The sequence below is a fragment of the Bidens hawaiensis genome, unplaced genomic scaffold (assembly GCF_021521415.1).
Source record: "Bidens hawaiensis isolate Kalapana, Puna unplaced genomic scaffold, B.hawaiensis_p1.1 tig00007028_1, whole genome shotgun sequence".
NCBI lineage: Eukaryota > Viridiplantae > Streptophyta > Magnoliopsida > Asterales > Asteraceae > Bidens > Bidens hawaiensis.
Genome location: NW_027491480.1, coordinates 843714 through 865302, shown reverse-complemented (window position 1 = coordinate 865302; position 21589 = coordinate 843714). Strand labels below are relative to the sequence as shown.

Sequence of the window (21589 nt, the reverse complement as noted above, 5' to 3'; positions counted from 1 at the left end):
CCTGACGCAGAAGCGATGTTGAAAGACATCGAAGAAACTTTCAACACGCTTAGGAAGATAAACATGAAACTCAACCCGAGCAAGTGTGCCTTTGGAATGGAAGAAGGGAAGTTCTTGGGGGTCATCGTCACTAAAGATGGCTTCAGAGCGAACCCTGAAAAGGTCGAAGCCATTATCAAAATGGAATCACCTACTACCATCAAACAGGCTCAGACACTGAATGGACGACTAGTGGCACTTAATCGCTTTTTGGCAAACCACGCGGATAAGTCGTTTCCTTTCGTGTCAACGTTGAGAAACTGTTTAAAGAAAACGCACTTCCGCTGGACACCAGAAGCGGAAGCAGCTTTTCAGGAGATTCGGTCATGCTTGATCGAACTCCCAACGCTCACAGCACCAAAAGCGGGAGAAGAGTTAATCCTATACCTTTCCGCAACAGATAGAGCAACCGGGGCAGTCCTGCTAGTAGAGCGAAAAGGCATCCAGATGCCAATCTATTATGTCAGCTGTATCCTAACAGACGTAGAAACCCGGTACTCTACCCTCGAAAAATTAGTCTTAGCACTTATACACGCTTCACGCAGGTTAAGACGATATTTCCAGGGTCACCCAATCACCGTTCTCTCCAACTTCAAACTTGCAAACGTTCTACGCAAACCCGAGTTATCGGGACGCCTAGTCAAATGGGCAATTGAGTTGAGGGAATACGCGATAAAGTATAAGCCAAGACCAGCCATAAAAGGCCAGGTTTTGGCCGACTTTATTGCGGAAGTGCCTGCATCGCGGGAAAAAGAGTGCCAGGAAGAGGCTCAACCCTCTCCAGCACAGGACATCAATGATGTCTGGCGACTCTACACTGATGGAGCAGCCAGTAACGAGGGTTCAGGCGCAGGGCTGAAACTAACCAACCCAGCAGGCCAAGAATACACTTACCTATTCGACTGGATTTTCCAAGTACGAATAACGAAGCCGAGTATGAAGCATTCTTGGCTAGGCTGAGAATTGCGCGTAAGATGGGAGTGAAACACTTGGAAGCCCACGTGGATTCCATGTTAGTAGCCAATCAAATCAACGGGACGTACACGGCCGTGAACGACACAATGGCCCTGTACCTCGCACAAGCAAAAACCCTTATGCGCGATTTTAACGATTGCAAAGTCATACACGTTAAGCGTAGTGAAAACAAATCTGCGGATGCGTTAAGCAAGCTTGCATCATTAGCCTTCACCCACTTGGGAAAGGACATCCGCATTGAACTCCTCGAGGCACCTTCGGTCCCGCACAAGGAAATTTGTGTCATCCAAACCGGCACAGAAACGTGGATGACACCAATAATAAAATACCTCGCGGCAGGTACACTACCAGAGTCAAAAACACAGGCAAGAAAACTACGCTGTAAAGCACTGAATTATCAACTCATCGATGACATCCTTTACAGACGTAACTTTCTTGGCCCACTCTTAAGATGCGTGGACAACCAAGATGCTGACTACCTCCTAAGGGAAGTACACGAAGGCATCTGTGGAGTACACGCAGGTCCACGCGCTGTTGTAGCTAAGCTAAACAACGCGGGATACTTTTGGCCGGGGATGCATACGGATGCGCTGGCATACATCAGAAAATGCAGGTCTTGTCAGCTCTACGCACCCAACACGCACCGCCCGAAGAATGAACTTGTTCCAGTCACCTCTTCATGGCCATTTCAGAAGTGGGCCATCGATGTGACAGGCCCATTTCCTACAGCAGCAGGAAATGTTCAGTTCCTAGTGGTAGCCATCGACTACTTCACCAAATGGATAGAAGCAAAACCCTTAGCCCAAACAACCGCGAAAAATATCAAAAAAATTATTTGGGAATTTATTATTTGTCGTTTTCGACTTCCACAGAATTTGGTGAGCGATAACGGCACCAACTTTGCTGACAAGAAGCTACAACAGTGGCTGAAAGAACTTCAAATCACCCACATCTTTACCTCAGTGGCACACCCGCAAGGTAATGGTGAGGTGGAAAGAGCAAATAAGAGCATCGTCGAAGGCATAAAGAAAAGACTCTTGGAACACAGATCCGGCTGGGTGGACGAGCTTCCGCACGTCCTTTGGGCAAACAGAACGCTGAAAAAGGCCAGTACGGGAGAAACCCCGTTCAGTCTCACTTATGGCACTGAAGCCATGGTCCCGGTCGAAATTGGTTTACCCTCACCAAGGGTCTTGATTCAGCCAGAAGACAATGATGCGGAAAGACGGTTAGACCTTATGCTAACCGAGGAACGCAGAGACTTAGCCGCAGTGCGTGAAGAGAACTACAAGCGACAAATGCAAAAGTACTACAACACGCGGGTAAAACTCTGCAACTTCAATGTAGGAGACTACATACTGCGTAACAACGAGGCTTCGAACCAACAACGCCCAGGAAAACTGGCCCCGGTCTGGGAATGGCCATACATTATCAAAGAAGTTCTGGGAAAGGGCGCATACCGGCTCGAAAGGCTCGATGGCACTCCCATCCCATGAACATGGAATGGAGCTCAATTACGCAAATGTTATATGTAGATCAATTCCAAACTTGTAAAGAAAAGGCCTAGAGCCACTTCTAATGGAAATGATTCTCCTTTCACAATGTGTTGATAGCCTTACCTTTATACTTATGAACTTCCCACACTGATGTGCCGGTATTCACCGCATAAATAGGGGAAGAAGTAAGTCGTTACGTGTGGAAGGCGGCAAAACCCGCATAAACACAAAACGGTAAAAATTTCAAGTTTTAAGGAAAACCTCCACGCAGGTCAGATGTAGGCAAAGTTTAGCCATCCTACTAAGTGCAAGTGATGGTCTTACCCGCACAATCACGAACAAGAAGGCAAAACTTCAACCTATTATCTACCACGTTTAAAGGTTAACTTATTCTGAACACTTAGAAAATTTCAAAGGAAAAGATGAGGAAAACTTCCACGCAGGTCAGATATAAGTAAAGTTAAGCCATCCTACTAAGTGTAAGTGACGGTCATACCCGCACAATCATGAAAGAGGAAGCGAAACAAACTTATAATCTGCCACGTTAAAAAGTTAACTTATCTAAGTACTAAAGAAATTGCTAAGATAAATCAAAACATGTGTAAAATAAACAAGGCAAGGAATTAACACAATCTTTATTCCATCAAAATTCAAATATTACAAAGATTGCTGGGTGCACACCCGCATACAAAAGAAGCTATACAAAAAAACAAAAATCTATGCTAATGGTGGAAAGGGATCTTCAGGATCATGCTTCAGGACCACTTCCACTTGGACCCGCACCATCAGTAGAGCTTGGCGGTTCAAGGAAAGCTTTAAGAATAGCTAGCCCATCATCAGCAGCAGCGACTTCGTTTACCTTCTCCACCACCGGATGCGGGAAGGCGGCATACTGATTCACTGCTTGGTCATAAACAGCTTCAGTATCCACATCATACAAAGGGAAGTTGGAAGGCGGGATGCCTTTCTCAACAAACCCTAGACCAAGCAGGAAGCCGGCCTTTTCCCCATCCTCATGAGAAGCGTTGAGGGCTGTGCTCATAGCATCGTCATAAGACGTCTCTGTGAAGACCCGATGCACAACCTACAAAAAAGAAAAAATACAAGTATCAAAACCTTTTCTATTTACAAAGAAAAGCGTAAAGACATTATGAAGTTAAGCTTACCTGAGACAACGCTTCTCGAAGAAGCCATTCCTTGGTAACCAGAGCTTCCTGGACGGCAGCTTGAGCTTGGGTACGGGCGCGTTCGGCTTCACTTTGGTTGAGGTTGGCAAGCAACACTTCTTTAGCCGCAGCCTCTTCAACGCCCTTTAGCTTCCGCTCAGTCTGGTCAAGCACCCCCCTCTGGTCCAGGATCTCTTGAAGCTTCTTCGCGTCTTCCATCGCCAAGGCATCATGAGCCTGTTGGAGCGCCTCTAGTTTAGCTTTAAGTTCCTCATTCTCGAGGCGTAGAGGCTCAGCAACAGCTTCAGCCTTGGTGGCCCTTTCAGTTGCGTTCCTAGCAGTTTCCTTAGCCAGCCGAAGCTGTTCGTTAACAGCTTGGGCAGCCTTGGAACGGGCCTCAAGACGGGCCTGAACTTCAACTTCAAGGGCCTTGAACGCCTTCTCCTTCTCCGCAGCAGCCGCGGAGAGCCTCCTATTCTCCTCCCGGACAGCCCGCGCCTGAGCTACTTCTTGGATTCGAGCTGCTTTTAACTTGTCGTTTTTACGACAAAGCAGCTCGACGCGCGGCTGCATCCGGGCCAGGAGAACCCGAAGCTCATTGGTTAGCCTACCCTCCTGGTAGCTAGCCATGGCTTCCCCCAACGCACCACTAGGAGCTGCGTGACGAGCCCACTCCACGCATTCCACAGGTGTGCGAAGGGTTGTTCCTCGGCGGATGTTCCATCGTGGAACATACACTTCATTGGAATCCGACACTGCAAAAAACAAAAAGCAGTTAGGAAAAGATGATATATAAAAAAAAAATAGGCCAAAAGAACCCTACGCACATGTAGGGTCAATAACAGGCCGATAGCCGCCAAACCCATCACCTGAACCCAAGGGAAATCCGTCCAAGAGGTCAGGTAGATGGGAAGGAGACAGAGGTTGGCGAGAAGCCCCATGCATACCTGAAGGATCGGCCGTCGTTGCCGATGACGGAGGAGGCATGGTGAAGGCCGCCGCGGTCGCCGCTGCGGAGTCCGCAGCATAAGTAACCGCCGGCTCAGTGAAAGATGCGGTAAATATGGCACTGACAGCCGGCGGTGATGTCATCACGGCTGGAACAGTTGGCTCAACGGAGTGAGCAACTGAACCAGCGGAAGCAGGCGCAGGCGTAGCCGCCTGGGTCGTCGCCTCAGGTAGGCTGACCAAGCCTACCGTCATGGGTGCGGAGGTACTCCTCCCCGCTTCACCCTGGAATGCGGTAGCATCCACGCCTGCACAAAGATGATAAGTATTAATGATGGAATGCTATGAAGTTAAAAATAAAGTTTGTACTTACGGGTTTTCTTGAGCCTGAAAGTGCGGACAGGTGGGGATGAACCCGATGGAGCCGGCCTCTTCACGCCGCTCACCGTTGTCTTCCTGGGCTCTCCGGAGGTGACAGTCGTCGCAGCCTCCGGAGCAGTGGTCTTATCACCACCGGGGTTCCCCGCCACCTCCTCGCTCTCGGTCTCTGAATCAGACCGAGGCACCGGATCGGCAGCGGAGGCCACCTTCGCCTTCCCCTTCCCGCCGGCAGCCTTCTTCTTCCGCACCAACGAAGGACCATCTGCGGATTCCTCATCAGAACATAGGATTAGAGGAATTCCAGCAGAGGTTTCAACATTGAGGGGTCGAGGGTTGAATAACGCCTTACCTGGCCGCCTGGCGCTCAGGATCTCGTGGCCTGGCGGGTAGACCTCCACGAACCGATCCGCCGTCTGTGCAAGGATGGGCAACTCGTTCTCATCTAGAGCACGAGTACCCATCCGAGCGGGACTATCAGCCTCCCGCGGATACAGGAGCGACTGCAAGTCGTTCCCCTCTGAAATAAAAGAAAACAGTTAGAAGACAAACAAATATAAACAAAGAAGACAGACCGTACCGTAAGGGACAGAGTTCAAACCGTATTCAAGGACGATCGGGATCTTTTGCGCATCCGCATCCTTCCACACCCGGCTCATCCCGAGCATCACCATCCCGGACTCCGCAAAGCGGTAAACCGGAGATTGGACTCGGGATATCTTCGAGAACCATTCCGCCTCCTGATAGTTGGAGGCGTGAAGGCTGGGGAGTGCTTGCCCATTCTTGAACTTCATGGCAAGGGGGATGGCGCGAGCGGAGATAAAAAAGAACTCCCGCTTCCACGAACGAAGACTGCGCTCGGTTGCGCAAATCTTCAAACCCTTTATACGGGTTATCAGAGTATACCACCCCTGGATGCACCTCCAAGAATAGAAGGTCATTAGGCGGTCGACAAAGGGCTCAACGCCCAGAATCCGGCACACCCACTCGAAGTGGCGAATCTTCGCGATCGCCATAGGGTGAACCTCGGTCAGGTGTACACCGTGCCTCTCCAAGACACGGTACACAAACTTTGTCAATGGGAACCTAAGATTCCCATAGACAAAGAATGCGGCATATACCCCGATCTTGCCTCTGGGGGCATCATACACCGTCTGATGAGGTTCAGGAAACTCAGGCTCGAGAGACTCGAGCATGAACTTCCTGACGATGTACTGATATAGATCGACAGGCAGAGCACACTGGCACTCGCCAGCAGTACTCTTGTCATCCTTGTCGGACGTGGATGACGGGTGCTCGGCGTGCACCCCAGCCTCCTGGGCTGTACCCTCAAGATCGTAAGCAGAAGACATCTTGCAGGTATGAAAAAGAGAACGATTTCAAGAGAATGCTCGACTGAAAAGGTGAGTATTCGCCGAAAATCGTTTTGAAGATGAAGAGAAAAGTGAAAGTGTGGATTACAAAGGACCCTCTCCCCCTTTATATACTAATCGCAATTAATGCGGTGAATTTAATGCGGAAGAGAGAGAAATCGAAGGTGCAATGAAACTATGACACGTGGCAAAAAAGCAAGCTGGCAACAGCTGTTGAAAGGACGCGTGCCAGTAATTTCGCGGCCACGCGCCCGAAAATTCGCGCCCACGCGCCTGAAAAAGCGCCTGGAATGACCATATACTGTCACGTCGCCATAACTTCCTGCACGTCCTGACACTGTCAGAAGAAACCGTCGGACGACGTTTCAATAGTTTGGACTGTTCTTATCCTTTCACCAACTCTTCGAATTTCAAAATTTCAAAAAGATTCAAAAGCGGGAAAATACCCCTTACCTTGGCAACCAAGTAACTATAAGACAGGTGCGAATAAAGTGTTAAGGCAAAACCCTTCACATACTTAGCACCCGCAGGGAATTGACGCCAGGAATACCTTGGAAGTAAAGTAACCGTAAGACGAGTGCGGGTACAGTGTCAAGGCAAAACCCTTCACATACTTAGCACTCCGCAGGGAATTCAAACCAGGAAGGATCTTCTGGGCCATGCTTGCGGAAACGGGAATAACATCCCCGCATGGCGGGAACGTCGAGAACTATATTGTTTGAAACTCCAAGATGGAATTGGTGGTTTTAACATAATTGATCACTATGTTGAAAACTACCAAAACCCCATGGAGAATCCACACAAGTGGGACTCAACGCTCCTGACTTGCGAGGAGGTTACAGACCTACCCGCTTCATACCCAAAGATCAAGCAGAAAAGTCGGGAATTTCTGCGTGACATTAGGAAAACCGCGGGAAGAATCCCCACGGAAAACCTTAAAACTAAAAACCCTTTTCAAAACCCCTTGCTAGTCCAAAAGTTCACCTCACTTATTAATAATTCATGAGAAGAACATTGGACTGGGGGGACTTGAAGAGGTAGGTCCCAGCAGAGCCCAGTTGGACCCGTAAGACTCACCTTGAACAGGGACGTCTGCGCAACGACCAACTGCTTCCGCAGGACCCACCATGCTCAGAGAAGACCTTACACGCAGTACGCCAGCTGTACCCGCAGGGATAGCCTCCCAATGGTGAAGTACCCCGCTTGTTCCCGCAGTTGCGGATACAAGCCATCAGGGAAGGCTACCCGCACTGATAGCAAGGCTACACGCACAAGGCACTAACTCTTGCTACTTCAGTAGTCACCTGAAGGAATGAGCAAGGCGGGAATACTCCCGCCCAAATGAGCCAGTCCGTATGCTTCTGGAAGATCTTTTGTACTATACCTACCAAGGTATGGGCAAAACAGACGATCTGACCAGAGACGCCCATGAACCAATCACAGGGTGACAGCTCACCGACAACAGTACGAGGAGGAGCACCCTATAGTACTGTTTGTCACTATTAGCCGCTGCCTACTCACCAACCCTTACTGTGGGACGTGCGCAGCCTACAGTTGGTGGAACAGTGCATAGCCGGCAGTAAAGGAACAGTATACAGCCGACCTTGTCACTGTCGGCCGCAGCCTATCCACCAACCAGCATGGCTTGTGCGTAGCCCACTGTTGGTAGAACAGGAATACTATTCAGCCGGCTGTACCTTCTAGGAAACCTACCTTCGGCTATAAATACTCCAACACCTTGGAATGGTAAGGACATCATCTGATATCTCATTATCTTATCTAGCAATCTCTTAATATACACTTATATTCAGAGCAATCTAGTCTGATTCTCACGCCGGAGGGTGGTCACAAGGAGGAACCCCCCCTTCTCAGTGACGAGCTTACGGTGTCTGTTTTGCAGGTCACCTGAAGAACAACCTTCTCTGCTGGACCTCATCCTCGTGGGAAACATTACTTAACCCCCAGATTATCCGTAATCTGCCCTGGGTCACTTAGTGTTTCTTCACCAACTATAATTGCATTCAAATATGAAATATGTCCTTACAAGTTACAACTAACAATTCACACTTCGCAAAACCAAACCCCTTTTGACAAATTATAGCAAAAGATCCCGAAAGCTTGTGGATCATATCATCTTCTTCCACTAATTCCCTTAGTGGTGTGTTACATCAAATAGCCAACCCATCAACGTCAGGATGAATAATATCATAAAAAACGACAATATTATTGGTTTCAGACTGTTTATCATCAAAACAGGTGACCAACAAAACACGTGTCTAGCCTTAATTTGTTACCTTATATCAAGCTATGCTCATATACTTCAGGATAACATAAAAAACACGTGAACAGAGATAAAAAGTCTGCAATCAAGATCTGTTTTCCCTTTTGATTGGTCCCATTCTATCTTTTTCTGCATTCATGGTCAATCTTGTTCGACATTGAGAGCATAAAGATGAAATAGATAATAATTAAATTTAATAAAAATGAAAATAAAAGATGGATTTGACCATAAAATTGGACACACAGGGAAAAGGTTATAAGAGAATAGTGAATCATGTAGGGGCTGCCTTCCGTCTTTCACTCTCCACAAAGAAACCCACGTGACATGGAAACTCGTGGCTATTGCTAGGATCTTTCATAAAGACTTTAATATATTTCTTTTTTGAACCACTAACATTCATTTACAAAATTAGCGAGACACGGTGACGACAGAAAATTTTTTAATAGGTTCGTCATATTTCAGTGCTTAATTTTTTTTTCTTTGTCAAAGTTTTCAGACTCAAATGCGTCGGGTCGATCATTCGGTGAGCTAAATAAACTGCAATATCACAATAATAAGAAATGTAAATCATGAACATTCATTAAAATATAAAATCATATTTAATAAAAAAATAAATGGTATAATTGTTCCCTATATATTTTCATGTTTTGAAAACGATTCGCAACATTTTCAATCGTGACTTTGAAAAAGAACTCATTTTCAATAGAACAAATGCAGACATAATACATAGTCGTCATCCATCTGATTATGCAAAATCAAGGATAGATTCGTCGTGAGATCTGGATCGATTGAAGTCTTGAAGCAAGTAAAGAAAGAGTCGGGTTGACCGCCGTTGTTGTCGTTTGGTTGATGTCCGGTAGGTAAGACGATGACTGAAGCCTTGAGGTGAACCGGCGAAGGCGATGAGGCGATGGTCGTCTGATCGATAGAAACATAATTTATCGGTCGCTGAGGCGATGATGTTATACTTGTTCTTTTATTTAATTTTTACTTGGGTATTCTGTTTAAAAATGTTAATTGGGGTGAGTTTATTGAGCAATTTTACGAATAATTTGGACCCTTTTTTTGATAATCTATATATGGGTTACTATTGGCTCATTTATAATGTTTGTTAGCAATTTTTTAAGTTTTCATATTTTACAACACACACACACGCACTAAAATTTTCATAACTAATGGGTTCGAATACATACATACATACATACATACATATATATATATATATGTATATATATATATTAAAATGACACTGGGTTCGCTCGCCGAATACGAATGAGTTCGCTTGTTGATTCGACACTTTAGGTTATATATAAAACCGAAAAAAGACCGGGTTCGGCCGAACCTGGTGGCCACAATGTGGCTCCGCCATTGGTGAGACGTTAGAAGGTTCTTTCTAACATGGTATAGTGGTAGAAAACAAGAATTTTTTAATAGAGACGTACCCATATTCGATCCTTACAGACAATATTTTGAGGTGGACATAAGTGGCTCAATGAAGGAAGACCGGGATATTTATGATCTTCGGTTTAATCCTAAGGGTGACCAGGTTTACCATAAGTGGACCTTTGGGCGGGTGGGTTTTTCCCAAAACCGGAGATAACTTGGAGGCGCTTAAAGGCTCCGTATGACCAGGTAGGGTCAGTTGACGGCGGTCTTTTACCATCGAGTCATCCCGTACAAAGCAAATAAACAATTCTCTATTTTGTTAATCGTTAAAAAAAATAAGACCTTAGAAACCAACAAACAAAAACAATAATTACATATCGAAAATGTGCGAGCACACACACTATAGGAGAGAGAGAGAGACGTTCGTTGGAAAATAAAAATCCATTAGTTTTATATTTAAAAAACTTATAAAAATACGTTTTTACATGTAAAGATTTCGTTTTTTATTTTTATTATTAAAACTTTTGCATATGAACACATTTATAAGTTGCTCTCGTATAGAGAACTCATTTTTGTTTTTAATTAAAAATTTTTAATTTTATTGAATTATTAACAAAATGGCTTTTACAATGTATGTATATGAAAATGCTCCGAAAAAGGCTACGTAAAAATGATTTTTTTAAAGTAAAAATAATTTTTATGAATCTTTTACATGTAAAACGTATGGTTTCTTATTCATATTGTTTTATGGTTTCCCAAAAAACTCATCCATAGTGTAAAAATGGTTTAAGTAATTACAGTTACAACAGAGTAATTATTATTACGATATAGTTTTGAACTAAAGTAAAGATTTATACCATGATATATTTGCTGTAGTGTATAATTTTTATTATACTGATAACTATTCTAATAACACTTATATTTTCATTTTCAATGTTGTTTATATCTTCCACATTAATCTCTCTTATATTTTTCACGTTAAAAGTCGTGTTAGGGGCGTTACAGTAATTACGTTAACGAAGAGCAAATTACCGTTAGGTCCCTGTGGTTTGTTCTTCTTTAACTATTTTAGTCCAAAAAGAGAAACTTTTAACAAATTATGACTCGAGGCTTAGACTCTATAACCATTTTAGTCTCCGGTCATAACATAGTTGCATTTTTCAATGAGGAAATGCTGTAATTATTTTAGTTTTGGATTTTCTATTTTTTTATTTTTTTAAATATACATCGTAGAGTTTAGGTATCTATCTACCTATACTATTAAAGTAATAGACTTTGTAAACAAATGGCATCTACCTATTGGTCCATCACTATAATTTCTAAACATAATAAGGCTTTTCAAATTTTCTTGATAATTAAATAATTCAAAAGTAAATTATATTATTCAAAAGTAAGCATTCAACTCATATATTAATGTTAATGACTATGGTATTAAATAAAATAGTAACTCCTAATTTATGTATGGAGAAGTGAATACTGTTTAACAATGTTTTAAAAACCGGTTCGAACCGGCCGGTTGAACCGGTTAACCAGATTTTGTACGGGGACCCGGTATTTTTGGACGGTTTACTAAAACTTCCAACCGGCCGGTATTCCTAAAATACCGGTTTAAACCATTAAACCGGTTTTAGCCCAAGAGCCTTTTCACAATTTATGGCCCATATTTAAAAAAAAATCTTTTAATCCAGCGATTATAACTGATATGAGTAAAGACGATTCCCATTCGGCCTTTCTGGTCTAATAATTTTGCATGTGTACGTGATGGTTAATAATGGTTTATTTATGACTCTTAATTCATGTTATTATTTTAATAAAAATTATGAATATCTATTGAGATTTTGGATATTCTTTTTCTTTTTTTTGGTTTCAAATAGAGCACTTTTGAATTATATTTTTTATTGGATTAAATTTTCGATTTTTTTTATTATAAAATCACGTAATTTTGGTTATTTTTTGAGTTGAAGTTACATTTATATTAAATAACAAGGCAAATATTCACCTCGATTGAACCTCCCGGTACAACCCGGTTAAACCGATTGTACCATTTTTTAGCAAAATCCGGTACAAGTAAAAAACCGGTTTTTAAAACATTGCTGTTTAACTCTACACATTTTGTTCATATACATTCAACACACAATGTTGATGGGTTAGAAACTTTTACATTAACGATTTTATAATCCTCTATGCCGTTTGAAGTTAACCGTTATTTTTCGTATCTAGTACACTAAGGTATGTTATTAATGTTTTCTGGATAATGTTTATAATTTCCATGTTTATACAATTACATTATGAGCATCCAATAGATAATCCACAATTGTTACTAAACTTAACACTCTTTGTTGTCCCGTTTTTCTAAATGTTACGTTTTATGTATTAAATTAAAAACCTTAATTAAATCAACAAAATTAGACAGCACACTATATGCGTTTTTTTTTGTCAACATTTATGGTGCTCCCATTTTTATATGGTAACCTTGTTATATTATATTATTGATGTCTTCAACAAAAAAAAAAGTGTAATTTTGTTCAATCAATCAACTTCTTACACTAAGAGGAGTAATTCAAACGGTTAGTCATTTTAAAATTCTTTATTTACCCTTCAATGTTATATATTAGTGTTTTCTTTTCTAAAAGTGCAGTGTGGACGCCAAAAAAACCACTGAGTAGCATTTCGAACGATAACAATTTATTTATAACTCTTTAATACAATAACGCATATTTTAAATTTATTTTGTTATGTTATTAGCTTCAAGTTAAAGCTTACATAAAAGGATACAACATACTATAAATGTGAACAAGTATTTCTACCTCATGTGTTGTAGCGGAGCGGGTTAAATGCGTTACATGTTCGAAAGCTATCACGCTTTGCGACGGGCACATGACGAGTAGTTGGTTGATATCGGTTCGATTCGTTATGATAAAAGTTTTGTGGCAAAAGTTTCATTACCAAAGTTGATATGCCAAAAAGTAAATACATGAACTAAAGTTGATGGGTAAAAAAAATATAAGTGTAAAATGCTTTATGCCAATAGTCTAATAAACCAAAGTTTGTAATAAAAGTTGAGAGGCTAAAAAGGTAATTATTTGAAACTATTATGATAAAATTATAACTTATAAATACTTAGCCAATTTGCCTAAATCCAGTTACATTATAATTTTTATATAACGTGTGCGTATTTTTCGACATGATTCTTCGTAAGAACGACCGACATGATAAGTTTCAGTTATCTTTTTGACAATATAATTTCTTATTTTAAGTCCTTAAGTTCTATATTATGTGTTTGCAATATTTATTACAATATTTATTTGTGGAATATATATGTTTTATAGGTTTTTTTTCTTGTTTCTATGATTTTACATTACATTGATTTGTGTATTTAAGTTACGTACGTAATAAATATCATGTTGTCGTCCCAAAAAATATAGTATAGATTTTCTTGCCATTTAAAACTATATCTGTTTGTTAGACGATTTCTATATTTTTACCTGTGTCGTACACGGGTCAATAGCCTAGTTTGTATATATATGTGATGTTATTGTGCTTTTAAACCTACGCATCAATTTTTTTAAAGGAATTATATTTCTTTTAATTTTCTCTTTAATTAATCAATTATATATCTTTTCTACTTTCAAAATATTTAATATCTTGTATTGTCAATAAATATGCTTAAACATATGTATTTCGATGTCAGCGAATACTTTATTTTTCATTGTTCATTATCATCGCCTCAACAACAACCTCCACGTTCCTTTGGGGACACATAAGGTCTAATATAGAGAATATATTGTAGATGCTAAAAGTGACATTTGACGAAATAAAAAAAGAGTGTAATTTGCAAGAAATGTAAGGTATTTTTCGTTACAAAAATAAATCGAAATCAACCATTTTTTTTTTTTTACATTTTAAATTCTTCTTATTAAGAAATATTTCTTCTATCCATTCAATATGGTGTGGTGGTAAGGGAGCTTGGGTTTCTCAATGGAGACACAAGTTCAATTTCCACTTACAACATTTTGAGGATATGAGTGGCTTAATAAAAGAAGACTGAGATCTTTGTGATTTTCAGTTCGATCCTGAGGGCATCCGGGTTTACCACAAGTGGGCCTTCGGGCGGTGGGTTTTCCCTGAAATTAGAGATCACTTGGAGGTGCTTAAGGGCTCCGTATGACTGGGTTGGGTCAGCTGGCGGTGGCATATTGGCCTTTTGCCATTGGATCACCCCGTATGGAGTACATAGCATTCTATGTTTGTTAGCCGTTAAAAAAAGGAACATTCCTTCTAGAATATTCTTCTATTCATTTTTATAATAACTTAAAAAGATTTTTTTGATATAAAAAATTTCGTTTTTAGTAAAATTATGTGAATTTTTATAAACTTTTTAAAGAGTGAATAGTTTCTTTGATGATGACATTATTGTGGTTTATAACTTATTTATGAACTAAAATAGAGCATGTGTGATATACTAGTGGTTAAAAAAAAGGGTTAAATTTGATGGTTAAAAATAACAAAAAATTAAATTTAATAATATACATGATAACATAGCTTATAGATTAATAAGATATAAATAATAACAAAACAAAATTTTATAATACATAAATCTCTAAAAATCACTTTTAATACAACATTCGATATTAACTTAAATGCTTAATAATTTGCTAGTATTCAATATAAATTTATAAGTGAATTAAAGTCAAGAAATCCAAAACAATAACCATTTATGTGGAGTTGGTAAGTATATTTAGTTTTAAACATGAGGTCTTGGGTTCGAGGGTTGTGCTTAGAAGAAGAGATGATAAAATTAGAAACTGCACGTCTGCATGTCATCCTATTTGGAAGTCCAAAAATGATGTCATGTGAAAAAATCATATTGCTTTAATAGTATATTTAGATTCTAATTGAATGCGTATTTGCATTGAGATATCAAATTCTATGAATAAAACCTGTTTCAAATATTTTAGCACCTACGTTCATTTTTTATTGACGGATTAAGAAAGGAGTGAACCGTCATTTTGGTCCTTATGGTTTGTTTGTTTTAACTATTTTGGTTCATTTTTAACGATTTTAGTCCAATTAATAAACCACATCCATTTTCTTTGTTAAAACAAGGGGCATTTTTGTCCATCTAAGTTCCCGTTTTATACTTTTTATTTAATATAAACATATTATTTATAACCCTCAAAGAAACCATGCCTATAACCTCCATCCCTAATTCTATCAAGAAGCAATGGATCCATGAGTTCACATATTATTTGAGTGTTACACATTCACCTATTAGTTAAAATTATAGTTTTGAACCGTTTTAAGATAAAACGCTACCCAATTTGACCGTGAGCGCTCAGTTCACATGGTCTAGGATTTTACTACAATTTACGTTTCATATAATCCTGATCAAACTCGACATTAGAATTAGCATCTAAGGTCAACACATTCAGCTCTTGGTACAACACAATCAATATAAACACATCAACAAAAACTAAACAAAAGATGGACAAATTAACATTTAACATTACTGTTTGTCACTTCAACCGGCAGTTTTATACTTGCAGAGAACCTTGCACCTTAAAATCCTATCATGCATGTCGAACCCGGGCATCACCATAACCTTCACTCGGTTCGGGTTCTGAGCCCGTTTTCTATCCACAAACACATCCTCCATAAATCCACCATCAAAGCTTCTGTTTTCCTCCACCCTCAAAATCATGAGTGCGGGACTAAACGAAAACGCCAACAAATGCGACAACCATATGCACTTAGCTGCAACGAAAAACGTTTGCAACAACTGTTCGGGCCAGGGTCGATTCCAGTTCAATGATGTAACTATTCCACTCATTTTCTGATCACAAAACCTACTAAACTCCTCACTGTAATACTTTGTCCCCTTTCTTAAAACCTCATTCCAACTCAAGTTTCTAAGCGCACAAAAAGACGAGAATCGTGCTTCACGTTCTTGTTCCGGGTCTAAAAGCTTCGGGCTCCCGTTCTTTTCAAACACGCAGTTTTCAAAATCTTGGTATTGTGACTCGTTTATAGCGGCTTCCAAATGGCATAAAACCGCCTTTGAGTTTTTTGAGTTCAAAGATAACTTGTGGGGCTGAAGAACCGAGTTTATATTATTGAGTAAAAAAACTTTGCTACAACGAATATAAACGAATTTCTTGCCGAACGGACGTCCGGACGCCCGGTTCGTTTACATCCCTAGGTACAAGACCTTTATATGTTGAAAATAAAACTAAAGATAGACCGACAACCATTTCAAACATGGCCCGTAAAATGTTCAGCAGCTACCGGCCCGTAGTAGACCCGAAAACCAACCAGAAACCCAACTGTTTCCTTTGATTCTGTTGACTAAAAGGGCCAACCAATTCCAAAAAACATTGACTTTTAGCAAATCAAACTTATGTGGGCATTAGTTATCCACCTTATAAACCAACCAGAAACCCAACTTGTTTAAACCCGACCCGCTTCACTGGAAACCCGAACAATATCCATTTGTAAACGAGTCAGTCTTAAAGTCGGATTCGGTGAAGCAAAATATGGTGCCTGCACAAAAATATACACGAAACACCAAATTTTGACCCTGATCTAATTGTAGTCTATGCACAAAAATGCCCCTTGTTTTAACAAAGAAGATGGATGAGGTTTATTAATTGGACTAAAATCGTTAAAAATGAAACTTTAATGACTAAAATTGTTAAAGGTTTGAAAATTGAACCAAAATAGTTAAAACAAACAAACCACAAGGACCAAAATGGCGGTTCTCTCTAAGAAAAATTAAGGAAACACATATTATAAAATACTATATCATCATCATCATCATCATCATCATCATCGTACTCAGTATATCCCACCAATAGCAAAGCTATGGTAGGGTCTGAGGAGGGTAAGGTGTAGACAGCCTTACCTCTACCCTATGGGGATAGAGAGGCTGCTTCCGGTGAGACCCCCGGCTCGATAGTAGTTTTGCATCAAGCCTTGGACATATTACATAAGGCACATAGCACTCAATCATCGGGACGCCGGCTGATTGGTGCATGTACCCTTGTCTTTCGGCTATCAACGCCACCACATGATGCCTGATTAACCTTCCATCACTTTTAACGTTATTTTCACAAAATTAGTAAAATAACGTCAAAATTAGTGCAATCATATGTGTTCTATATATATTTATATGAAATAAAGATCATTAACGATGCAATCATATGTGACCTAATAGCCATAAATTTTTAAACGGTTGGGTATTATTAAGCAAAAGGAAGCGAGTCAAAATACATATTGTCCATAGAAAACACATGATAATAGGAAAAGTTTTCACAAAGTTGCCAACTAAAAGATATGTGAAGTATGGATTTGCCAAACCTTTTGCAATTACTTGTCAATACAAGAACACTTTTATACATCTATCATGTGAGAAGTTTGGTTTCAATAACTAACACAACCTTTTCCAACAAAATTTACCCGACATGACCATAGCGTTCAAACGAACATAACATACGCGACATTTAAACATGTGTCTTAAAACATGTATTGTAATTTTACCCGTTGAGTTAAACCCATCGTTAGTTCGGGTCCAAACTTGTTAGGTTGCATGGTGAATTACTATGAGTGGAAATACAACTTTGGCAAGTGCACCATGCTTCTTATCTCAATCCTCTTTATATAGCTCACAAATACATCTTGTTTCCTCATTGATTCTAAACACCATCTCCTATCTTAACATAATCCCAACAACCTCCCTCTCTTTATCTCCACCACCATCATCGTCGTCGCCAACCTACCATACACTAACATGCTTAAACATACAAATCTTGTTATCAAGATTCTTATAGCACTCATATTGGGATGCAACTTTCATAAAAACAAAATCTCTTCTACATCATATCTTCCACACCACACAAAGATTAATTCATTATTGAAAAATCTAAAACTTGATGGTCATCTTAGTTTCCACAACATCCACCATGCATCCAAAGATTTTGGCAACCAATATAGTTTCCTCCCTAAAGCTATTCTATACCCTAAATCAGTTTCCGATATCTCAAATCTCGTAAACTACATATTCCAAATGGGACCAACATCGCGGTTAACAATTGCACCGCGTGGTCATGGTCACTCACTTGAAGGCCAAGCCCAAACTCATCAAGGGGTGGTCATAAACATGGAATCACTAGGGAAATCTCAAGAAATGCATTTTCATATTAAGGGGAACACGAAAACGCCTTTTGTTGATGTTTCAGGAGGTGAACTTTGGATTAATATCTTGCATGAGAGTTTAAAACACGGGTTTGCACCGAAATCATGGACTGATTATCTTCATCTAACCGTTGGTGGTACTTTATCTAACGCGGGAATTAGTGGACAAGCTTTCCAACATGGACCTCAGATTAATAATGTCTACCAGCTACAAGTTGTTACAGGTACTTACATAAAAAGTTATAACTATGTGTCAGTAAAAATTTATAAAGATTTTGATACAAAGATGCTTCAGACTTTATACAACCAAATAATAATAATAAGTTTGGAAAGATATATGACAAACTATCAACATTGGCATATTATATACTTTACTTGAGTGACCAACTGATCATATGAAAGTACAAGTATGGTTTTTGGAACAAATGGGAATTTGATAAAGACTCGTGGGGTACGATAGTAAATTAAAGATTCTTTGTTTTTTAACGATGAATTTCTTTTTAATTTTTGTCATCGATGGACTTGAAGCCAAGATTTAAAGGCTTTGCTCTTACCGATGATCAAATTTTACAAATTAAAGATGAATTTCTTAAAAAACACTCATACTTGATTTCTTATTTGAAAAAAAAGTGCAAGCATGTGATTTTTTTTTAAATAATTACTTGTAAACTTTTAATTGGTTAAAACTTGATAAAGTGATATTCCTTTTTCTTTTGTTGCAAAAAATAAAATGAAATTACAGGGACAGGAGAAGTAGTTACATGTACAGAAAGCAAAAATTCTGATCTTTTCTATGGTGTTCTTGGAGGACTTGGGCAATTTGGGATCATTACACGAGCTCATATTTCACTTGAACCAGCACCGACAATGGTAAAACGATTAGTAATTTCCTTTCATGATCATCTTAAGTTCTTAACATAAATGTTTTTAGTCTTTATTCAAATATCTTGATTTGATCAGGTGAAATGGATGAAAGTTCTTTATACAGATTTCACTACATTTACAAAAGATCAAGAACAACTAATATCATCCAACAATTCATTTGATTACGTAGAAGGGTTTGTTTTGATTAACCGAACCGGTCTCCTTAATAATTGGAGATCGTCTTTTAAAAGTAAAGATCCTGTTCAAGCTAGCCAGTTTGTTTCTGAAGGGAAAACACTTTTCTGCCTGGAAGTTGCTAAGTATTTTAAGCAAGGGGATATGGGTACCATTGATCAGGTGATGATATAAAAAAACTAAAGAAAGATGACAATATATGAAAATTAGCTGGCTAGACGGGTTTGGTAACAGGTCAAAACATCTAGTCGTGTTGGTTAGGTCATGATGAACACTTTGTCCAAAATTTTAAATTTTTCTATAGAGTAATGCAGTTTTGTCCATTTGGTTTGTTCAAATATGCGGTTTTAGTCTAATAGTTTTAAATATGTGATTTTCGTCCCTGTGGTTTCATTTCACTTGCAATTAAACCTGACCCCACTAACCCCGTTAGGTCTGACCGTTAAATCCATCAACGTGCCATTCATGTGAGAGGTAGTTTTATCCATTTTCTCCCCAAATAAACCCCAGCCTTAATTCACAAGCCCCCTCATGTGAGGGGGCTGGGTGTATTTGGGAGAAAAAGAACAAAACTGTCCCTCACATGAATAGCACGCTGATGGATTTAACGACCAAACTTAACGGTGTTAGTGGGGTCGGTTTTAATTGCAAGATGAAACCACAGGGAAGAAAATCGCAATTTGAAACTATTGGACTAAAACAGCATATTTGGACAAACCACATAGACGAAAACTGCACTTTACTCTTTTCTATAAATAGGTACTTTATTATAAATGATATCTAAATTAATGTGACATCTAAGAATATTTGAAGTTTAACCCATCCTCCTTATGAGTTATGATCTATATTGAACAAAAATCATTTATGAGGCTTTATAAATTAGTTTTCAACGCATTCAAATCTATTTAACCTGTTCGCTTATAAGCCAACCATTTTTTGCCAGTAACAAACAAAATATAATCCGTGTCAAACTTATTGACATATTATTGGGTCGAAATAGCGACTTCTAACAATAACACTAACTATGATATATGTTTGTTTGTATACAGAAAGTTGAAAACTTGTTATCAAAGTTGAATTATATTGAATCCACACTCTTTATATCAGAAGTGTCTTATATAGAGTTTCTGGATAGAGTGCATGTTTCTGAGATGAAGCTTCAAGAAAAGGGGTTATGGGATGTCCCTCATCCATGGTTGAATCTTCTTATTCCCAAAAGCAAAATCGGAAAATTTGCGGATGAAGTTTTTGGGAAAATTTTAACAGATACCAGCAATGGACCTATACTCATTTACCCGGTTGATAAGTCAAGGTGTGATATCACTTCTTTCTACTTGATGCCGTTGAAACATGTGTATCACTTTTTTTCCTACTCGTTGTCATTGAAACGAGTAAGGCTAACTGCGTAAAATGGTAGCCCAAATTGATTAAATTTCTATGTTAACAAATTTTTTAGAGCTCACAAACGAGGGAAGTTTAAAAAATGTTATTATCTCTATCATATAGGGAGGGTACGTTTAGTAGATAGGGGTACGTTTAGACACACCCTTGATTTTTGTATACACCCATTTCAAAGTGTTGAAACTTTGACTTCTTAAAATTTTAAAAGTTATCTTATATAGAAATTTGACAAAAGTTGGTTACTCTTTATGTTAGATTGTTACATGACCTTCATTTTGGTGTTTTGTGTGTACTTGTTTTGTAGATGGAACACTAAAACATCAATGGTGACACCAAAGGAGAATGTGTTCTACCTAGTGGCATTTCTATCATCAGCAATGCCATCTTCAGCCGGAACAGGTAGCTTAGAATACATTTTAAGCCAAAACAAAAGAATACTAGACGTATGTGAAACCGCGAACCTCGAAACCAAACAGTATTTGCCACATTACAACACACAAGAAGAGTGGAAAAAACATTTTGGTAGCAAATGGGAAGATTTTATAAGAAGGAAATTGACTTATGACCCTTTAGCATTGCTAACTCCTGGCCAAAGAATCTTCCAAAAACAAATTACCTTTTTATGATCATTTAGTATTTACCAATTGTAAGAATGAAGCCATAATAAGCTATTAATTGATTAGATGGTACATTGTAATTGGAAACATTTTGGAATTTTTCATCATTTTAGTTTTAGTGGTCAGCAGAGAATGAAATTAATTTCCAAATTATTATTTTGCCAAAGAATATGGTTTTTATTTTTCTAAAAAGGAAGAAAGAATTACACAGATAGTTCATACGGTATGCGCATTTTATGGATATGGTCCTATGTATAAGGTAACTTTGGTCTTCACTCTT

The 21589-nt window shown here is 39.2% G+C and overlaps 2 protein-coding genes across 2 annotated transcripts; one reads left to right on the top strand and one right to left on the bottom strand.

The window, feature by feature from the left end:
• Positions 1-15468: 15468 nt before the first annotated feature.
• On the bottom strand, positions 15469-17728 carry LOC143634197 (IRK-interacting protein-like). The gene is made up of 2 exons (XM_077102351.1): positions 17640-17728; positions 15469-16173 (listed from the first exon to the last, which is right to left on the bottom strand). The coding sequence occupies exons 1-2, from the start codon at positions 17726-17728 to the stop codon at positions 15564-15566; spliced, it is 699 nt and encodes a 232-aa protein (XP_076958466.1). The 3' UTR covers positions 15469-15563.
• On the top strand, positions 17462-21361 carry LOC143634147 (cytokinin dehydrogenase 6-like). The gene is made up of 5 exons (XM_077102304.1): positions 17462-18456; positions 18975-19102; positions 19193-19453; positions 20341-20603; positions 20997-21361. Exons 1-5 carry the CDS (start codon positions 17829-17831, stop codon positions 21316-21318), a joined length of 1602 nt encoding a protein of 533 aa, XP_076958419.1. The 5' UTR covers positions 17462-17828; the 3' UTR covers positions 21319-21361.
• Positions 21362-21589: the final 228 nt, after the last annotated feature.

Coding starts and splice junctions, on each gene's coding strand:
- LOC143634197 (XM_077102351.1), bottom strand. CDS start 17,728: ATGAGGAAACAAGATGTATTTGTGAGCTATATAAAGAGGATTGAGATA. Junction 16,174..17,639: donor AAGTTGTATTTCCACTCATA/GTAATTCACCAT, acceptor TATTCGTTGTAG/CAAAGTTTTTTTACTCAATA.
- LOC143634147 (XM_077102304.1), top strand. CDS start 17,829: ATGCTTAAACATACAAATCTTGTTATCAAGATTCTTATAGCACTCATA. Junction 18,457..18,974: donor CCAGCTACAAGTTGTTACAG/GTACTTACATAA, acceptor ATGAAATTACAG/GGACAGGAGAAGTAGTTACA. Junction 19,103..19,192: donor TTGAACCAGCACCGACAATG/GTAAAACGATTA, acceptor TGATTTGATCAG/GTGAAATGGATGAAAGTTCT.